General features: G+C 41.4%; 1 protein-coding gene across 3 annotated transcripts in view; it reads right to left on the bottom strand.

Moving 5' to 3' along the window:
* Nucleotides 1-2,979: 2,979 nt before the first annotated feature.
* The window catches only part of LOC121876022 (putative inorganic phosphate cotransporter), a 7,107-nt gene continuing 2,341 nt past the window's right edge, over nt 2,980-7,745 (bottom strand). For 2 of the 3 annotated variants that reach the window (XM_042380872.1, XM_042380873.1), the window contains exons 5-12: nt 7,439-7,594; nt 6,801-6,888; nt 6,283-6,503; nt 5,736-5,885; nt 4,372-4,504; nt 3,994-4,149; nt 3,500-3,585; nt 2,980-3,265 (exon numbers count right to left, since the gene is read on the bottom strand). In XM_042380872.1, coding sequence (XP_042236806.1) covers nt 3,104-3,265; nt 3,500-3,585; nt 3,994-4,149; nt 4,372-4,504; nt 5,736-5,885; nt 6,283-6,503; nt 6,801-6,888; nt 7,439-7,594 — 1,152 coding nt within the window. In that variant the 3' untranslated portion in view covers nt 2,980-3,103. The remainder of the gene's footprint in view (nt 3,266-3,499; nt 3,586-3,993; nt 4,150-4,371; nt 4,505-5,735; nt 5,886-6,282; nt 6,504-6,800; nt 6,889-7,438; nt 7,595-7,745) is intronic. The other variant, XM_042380874.1, reaches the window with a different exon arrangement.

Below are 7,745 nucleotides of genomic sequence, written 5' to 3'. Positions count from 1 at the left end.
CTTGTTTCCTCTTGACTCCTCTTTCTTTTCCTCAATCATCTCTTTCTTCCTCCCATCCTCTACTTGTGCCCTCCTCCTCCTCCTCCTTTCTCTACTTCACCCATCTCTTTCTTATCTACCATTTTTGCTCTTGTTGTTCCTCTTTCCTCCTTCTTTCTCCCTTTCCTCACTCACCCCTTTCCGGTCTCTGGTGTCGTCCCTACAGACCTCCCCTTCTCTGCCTCGCCCTCCGCCAGCCACGCCCCCTGAGGCCCCCCACGGAGGACAGAAGTGAGATAATATCGTCTTCCCCCGCCCACGGTCCCCCTACCCACCATTCCATTACCCTCTGGTTACCATTAGTTATGCGGGTCCGCGCTGGTTATTGCCTGTTACGCCCTGCCACCTCATGGATCTCGCTTCATCCATCTCCACCGACCACCATCAACCTCCGGAGGGACCTGGATTGCCCCCCCCCTAACTACATCACCCTCGTTACGATGAACAGCTGCCTCGGGGGAAGTCTGTCCCTGGAGGTTAAAAACGTCATCATTGGGGTAATTTTTCACAGTTATATCGTCTGGTTTAGAGAGTTTAATGAGGGTTTTTTCTAGTGGTGTTTTTTGGAGGTATTGGAGGAGGGATGAGACGCTCGTGCTTGAGGGAGCGAGTTACAGGGAGTAAATAAGCGTTAAGATAGGGATCTGAGGGAGGGAGGGAAGCGGTGATGGTGCGCCGGGACGACACACACCACACTGCCTCCTGTACACTCCAGCAGAGGCCACACACACACACACACACACACACACACACACACACCACTCTGTAGGATGTTATCTAGTGATTTGCATTTACACACCCTCCTCTATAAGGCTCCTCTGAACACCCTCCACTCATACATAACCTTCTGTTTACACACCCTCCTGCAGAAGGCCCCTTTGTACCTTCTAACCATAAACTGCAGGAGGGGTCGACGTATTCTAGTGTAACATACTGTGGTGTTGAGTGTTATAATGTTACTAGCTCTCCAATGACAGCTCTTACCATCAACTGCTGTCTGGAGCTCTTGAGTGTGACGACTGAGTGTGCAGATGGACGAGATGTGTGTTCTTGCCGGTACACTGCCACGAACAGTGTTATCGTGTGTACCTTTCTCGTACAGTGTGTGTGTGTGTGTGTCGACATCACAAAATAATGAATTATCAATAGTTTGTATCGAGGTGATTTATTTTATATGGTGATTTTTACTTACGTCACCCGTCCTCGATATCTTTTCATCAATTTGTAAATAAAATAATTCGGTCAAGCAATAACCTGGAGACACTCACCCTTGACGGCCAGACACGATGTCTCTTGCAATACAAAACAACACCAATACAAAGCACTGCATCACATGACTAGGGTTACCGCCTCTCACACCATTTACACAGACACAAGTGATCCGTGAGTTGATACACACAATTAATTTGAACGTTTTAAAATATGTATATATGTTTCCTCATAAAAAATCTAGGCAAGCAAATTTCCTTAAAAAATTTGTCAGATCAAGTAAATTTCAAAAGTCACTTGCCCCCCGGGACAAATGTATGTTTCACGTAATTTGCACAGCCTGGTTAACGAGATAGATTTTAACCCTTTCACTGCCAGAGGTTTCCTTAGGCTGAATAAAATTGTATGGCGGTGGCCAGAATAAAACGATAAAGTGTTGGAATCGCATCGAAAGAGTTAACCAATTATCCCTCCCTCCTGGACACCTATAAATACTAGAATAATTTCCCTATGCATATTTAATCCGGTAATAGCATTAAACAGTTCAGCTTTACAGTGGTATTAAACATTACACAACTAATGAAGGAACAGCCAGAGAAGATAACGACTCAATATTACTTATCAGTGACTATTGTGCTGTCACCAGGACCCACCAGCCTCTCAATTAGTCTTCCATCAATTTCTTGCTGGGCGCATTAATTAATTTATCTATTCTGTAGATTTTGCTGTAATTCGATTATTCTCCCCAACCCCACGTGTGGACCCCAGCGGGAAAAAAAATTGACGGCTTTGATGGAGGCGTCCCTGGCTGTTCTATTTCCTCTGTGTCATTGTTCGTAAACTAAACTATAAAACCATCTCTCCGATACAAACTGAACCAACATGAATTACCATGACAACTCTGCCGGTGAAACATCTTTAGCCTTTATTGATTTCTACAACCAAGGCTATGTTGTGTTGTGTTGATTTTTTTTGTTTTATAATTACCAAGATAATCTGCCACGGGCCCTTACCTGTAACACCTGGCTCTCAGGACGCCTAACAGTGAACAGAGTCGTGCTTACAACCAAAAGATATTGATGATTGTAAATTTGCTTTGTAATTGTCTGGTCGTTATAACCAACTACATACTGTACTTCTTTTCCAACGTAATTATATTTACTTATATGGCAGCGTAATGTGTTCTCATAACGTCTTTATTTGTAATGGAAGTGAATTTCTAAAACTATACAGTTGGAGCGAAGAATACTATTATGTTTACTGAAAAAGGGTATAAAGTAAGTCACCCATAAATATATTAGTTTTTTGTTGTTAAGGATTCTATAGAAAACGACAGTAAACTTTTTTGTAACGTAGACTATTATAATTATTTTCACGCGCTACTAACAGTTCCTAAATTTAAGTAATTTTGAAAGCTATGGAAAGTGAGGATTCGCGTGGCGTAAAGGATACTAATTTCATATCAATAACACAAAATAAGATATGAGAAGTTAATGTACTCTTTGACAGCAGCAGAGTAACAATGTACAGGAGGTAATCAACAAAGATGTATTCACCTAACTACAAATAAACAAAAGAATAGAATCATACAGAATTAGAACCCATTGTTTGTACTTGTTAAAATATAAGGTTGAACAAAAGGCGGAGGTTCTATAGCGAATATACCACTTACTGATCAGTGAGAGGAGACTGGGTCGGAAAAGCACTGGGCGGATAAAGATACCATGTTGCATTAAATAACTGCATTTATTTTTTGTTTACTTACACTCCTTTGTATGAACCCGAGTACTTTGTTAGCCTTGTTTGGAGCAAATATGTATTGTTGTCTTGTGTTTGAGTAATTGTCCTGAAAGGGTTAAAGGAACTCCGTCTCCTCCTCAGATGGCTGTTGTGTCTCGTCCTCCTGCGGGAAGTTCCACGGCTGGATGTCTGTTGAACCGAAGATAACGAACACGGCGGAGGTGACGACGTACACGACACCTGTTAGCCAGAACACCGACTGCCACTCCTCGAGGCTCTGAAGAAGATTAATAAGAGGTGGTAGACTTGAGGTTTTCATGGGGGTGCTGGAGGTAATGGTGGAGGTAAAAAAGAAGTGTTGGAGGTTCTGCTGTGAGGTCAAGTTGCGGGTTTGTTGTGAGGTATGAGGTTGAAATAGAGATTATGTTAATAGTCTGTTGTGAGGCCAAGGTGCTTTGTGATTTGGGGTCAAGTTAACATTCCTGATACTGTATAAGGTCAAATTCCTAACCTGGTTTGAGGTCATGGCACCTACAACCACTGGCACAATCGTCACTATCCCGAAGGCCAAAGCGTTACTCATGCCTGAAGTTGTTCCTGAAAATACGAGCAACATTAAACAATGATAACTCCAGTGACGCAGAATATTTTCAGGTATTTGATATAAATTTTGAATGGTGGGCAGATAATGGAGGCAAATCAGAAAAAAATCTAGGATAAATTTTGATTAGATTAATATTGGTTAATGATTTTGGTGTCTAAGTGGGGGGGGAGGGGGATCTTCAAGTGGGAGGAAGAGAATAAAATATTTGCCATTAAAAGTAAATATCAAGATCATCCATAAAACAAGACTTTTTCACTTAACAAAATTATGTTAGAATTATGGTTGTATATTACATCCCATACAAGTAATTAAGTCAGGTAGATTACGAGAAAACGCCCCCATTAAGTTCCTATGTACCGAGCTGACACATTACTGATATAAGATTTCTCCAGTATCTTTACCTGCAAAATTTGGCGCGAGATCTAGGTGGTTAACGCGATGGCCGGAGCAGATGGCCCCACTGAAGGCAGTGCCAATGGTGAAGAGTGTCACTGCCAGGGTGGTGTTACAGCCTACATAACCCACTATCACTAACACCGCCCCCGGCAGTACCAAGGCTGTAGACAGTTAACCAAGTAAGATGGTGTACGACAAGGTGTTAACTTGGGTCCTGTGTTAATATTCTTTAACATTGAAAACTAGTGAATGGAAAGCAGTAAGCCGTATATTATGCAAGAAGTTTTATAAGGGAACACTTTATTTTTCTCCTATTATGCTCACTGTTACTGGCAGTGGACGAGAAGGACTAAAAACTATGCCATAAGTCCAAGTAATCTTACAAATAGTGGCGAAGATTTTGCGAGACCAACAGACAGTGAGGTACTTGTGGGTGACGAGCCAATCACTTAACTGACCGGCGATGTTCCCACCTACAAACATCGACAGGAAGGGTAGAGCGGACAAGAAGCCGTTCTGGTGGGAAAAAAAAACAGGATATATTAGAAGGGAAAAATTAGTTGTCAAGTAACGGCACGAAGGGTGGGTCGCCTAGTATAGAAAACATAGAGAGAAAACAGTCATGATAGGAAATATGGCAGCGGAATTGCAGGTTTTTTATTCCAGGAAGAGACTTTGTGTTGATTTGAAACCTTGTTCATTACTGACAAAAGTTAATGTGACTGAATTTGTTTACTTAAGTAACGGAAAACCTTTTCTCATAGCTGTGAGAGGAAGAGGCAGATGAGGTCTCCTTGTTCAATTAGCCACTAACTAAAAGATTCATTCTCTCCACTTGCTCTGCCTCCGAGACCTTAGAGATCCACGACTTTTAGTTCTCATTTGAATATCTTTGAATTTTAGTACAATTAAGGTATTAAATGACTTTTGATAAAAGAAGAATTATAAGAGGGAAAATACATATATATATATATATATATATATATATATATATATATATAGACAGTATATTTTTAATTCTTAATACTTTGAAAAATTAATAATATGAATGTCAAATTTGGAAATGGAACCCACTTTTTTTTTTTTATTATTGGGCACTCTCCTACATCCTTGTATAAGGTGAAGCGCAGAAGCGTTTACAGCCCCCAACAGGGAAGCATGCTAAGTTCATGCTTGCCTTTATGTCGCATGAGTTAAGGACGTAGAAGCCTGAAGAGTCAGTGGTTTATGTCATCAAGTTATTGGAAGCTCCAACAACTCCCTGAATACGAATTCGCAACTTTCGACTTACAACAGGTACCTACTTTACTGCTAGGTGAACAGGGACTAATGGGGGCTAGGAAGTAAGTCCAAACAACTTCCACCGGCCCGGAAATCGAACCCGTGACATCTCGCTTGCGAGGCAAGAACGGTACCGCTTCTACCACCGGTCCCCGAAACCCACCATGAAAAACAGAAATTTGTTTAAAAACATTTAATCATAATTGACCATTGGGAGCATCATATGTTGTATTTGTTTTGTTTAATGTAAGTTTATGTCTTAAAGATTGTCATTTCCAATAGCCCCAAAGTTACATCCTTGTTAGAGCTGTATTTTCTTCTCTGACAAAGAGCAGCCGCATTACTGGGACTCTAAAAGACACAGTATGCAGGCTGCCTTATGGTAATCCTGAGGAAGATGTCAACGCGCCCGAACAGTAATTTCTAGATGATCAGTTCTGAATGGTTTTAGGCTGAAAGATCTTACTGTCTTAATGGAGAAGCCGAGGACGCTGCTCATGTAGATGGGGAGCTGAGTGAGTAGTAGGTTGAAGCCGAACATAGAGCCGGTGTGGGCGGCGTGTGTGGCCCAGAGTGGCGCACTGCTGAGGAAACTCCACCACGGGGTCCTGCTGGGCTGAGAGGAGAGTTGTTACATAGATCACTTCATTGTATCCTTGTCTGTGTTACTGTCGTTAGTTAAGATTTATTCGAGACATAGAATGAAGCGGGTTTATTGTGGTCGATGTGTATAATAATGAATAGGTAGGTTATTCATTTTGTGCTGCATGTGTGGTAACCCTGCCTTGTCCGTCACTTATTATGTACCGAGGGATTAATTAGACCTCACCTGGCTGTGTATACAACTAAGGTAATGTATGATAAGTTAACATAGATTATTACGGAGTTACTTAAAAGTTTGTCACATTACTTAACATTCATTTCATTAAGACTCCATTACTTAGACACTATACAGTATACTACCGTACATTAGTTTACCTTCAATACGACCTTGTTATGCGTGATTGCCTCACCTTGTTATGCGTGGTTCCCTCCTGGATGGCGTGCAGGATGTAGCTCCTCTCCTCAAGGCTGATTTTAGGGTGCTGGTCGGGAGAGTCGTGCATGAACAGCGCCCACACCACCACCCACACCAGAGAGACGCCCCCGGTCACGTAGAACACGGCTGGCCACCCCACCTCCGCGATGATCATCCCACACAGGGGCATGGTGATAATGGTGCCCAGGGTGTTGGCTGGTGGTGGTGCAGTTATGGTGGTACAGTTATGGTACTGACTGTTAGTGGTGCAGTTATGGTGCTGGTTGTTAGTGGTACTGTTATAGTGTTGGCTGTTATTGATACATAATGATTCATATCGTCTCTTCCGCAACAATATTTTTACAGTTTCTTTAGGAATAAAAAACACCATTTATTGTGTTACTTCCGTACATTAATTTATCATTACAAAAAAATAATTAATCTTAACTCAGATATACTTGTAGGTAGTATACATATACAGTATAATATACATATAAATACACATATACTTACACATATAAGTGAAAGCCATGAACCTGGATCGTTCAAGAGGCGGGATCCACCTGGCGACCATAGTGTTCATGGACGGATACACCACACCCTGTACAACACAATACCACACCCTGTACAACACAATACCACACCATGTACAACACAACCATCATTACTACAGCTTAACTTCCTTGCTATATCCCTACACCTCAACTATGAAATATTCCTATGCCACTGTTGAATATTTTGTATACAGAATTACGATCTTTTTTTTCATTTCATTGTTTTATCGTAAAATGAAGTACTAAGACAGGTTTTATATGTGCTATGGCAGTGTAGGGAACATATAGAATAGTACAGGTTGTAAAGTAAACAGTAATGATGGTGTTGTGGCCATTCCATCACTACCACTTCCTCCTTCACCTTCCCTGGTCCTGGCTCTCCTTTATCCGTAGCTTGAGTGATTTTTCGTAATATTTTGCGTCATTAAAAGTAATATTATGGTCCTCAGAGAATTGTTCACTTGAATGAGTATTCCAATGGCGTAAATATTTCGATGTAAAGAAACTATAGTGTGAATAATTTAATGAAGTAAATTATAAAAGAAATTAAGAGTACATTATAGGTTGTATGTGACTCTAAGATACTAGACCTCTCACCTGAGACAGACCAATGACAGTTCTGAGCAGCATAAGGACGACGTAGTGAGATCGGGCGGCCAATGGGGTGAAGAGGGTAAGGACGCCGCCAATCAGTATGGCTCCACCGAACACCCGCTTCGTCCCATACAACTCTCCGAGCCGCCCACCTAGAATCTGTGGGTTGGGAAGGGTAAGCGGGAGGGAATCATCTTTTAGCGTGAAGATTAACTATTAACGCAGAAACTACGTAGTATTGAGTGATCAGAGGTTATGATAATGCGATAATTATTGCTTAATATAAGTAAATTAGAATTACCTAATAGTT

The sequence above is a fragment of the Homarus americanus genome, unplaced genomic scaffold (genome assembly GCF_018991925.1).
Source record: "Homarus americanus isolate GMGI-L3 unplaced genomic scaffold, GMGI_Hamer_2.0 scaffold40047, whole genome shotgun sequence".
Lineage (NCBI taxonomy): Eukaryota > Metazoa > Arthropoda > Malacostraca > Decapoda > Nephropidae > Homarus > Homarus americanus.
The sequence above is the reverse complement of the archived record's forward strand: the minus strand, read 5'-3'. Positions and strand labels throughout refer to the sequence as shown.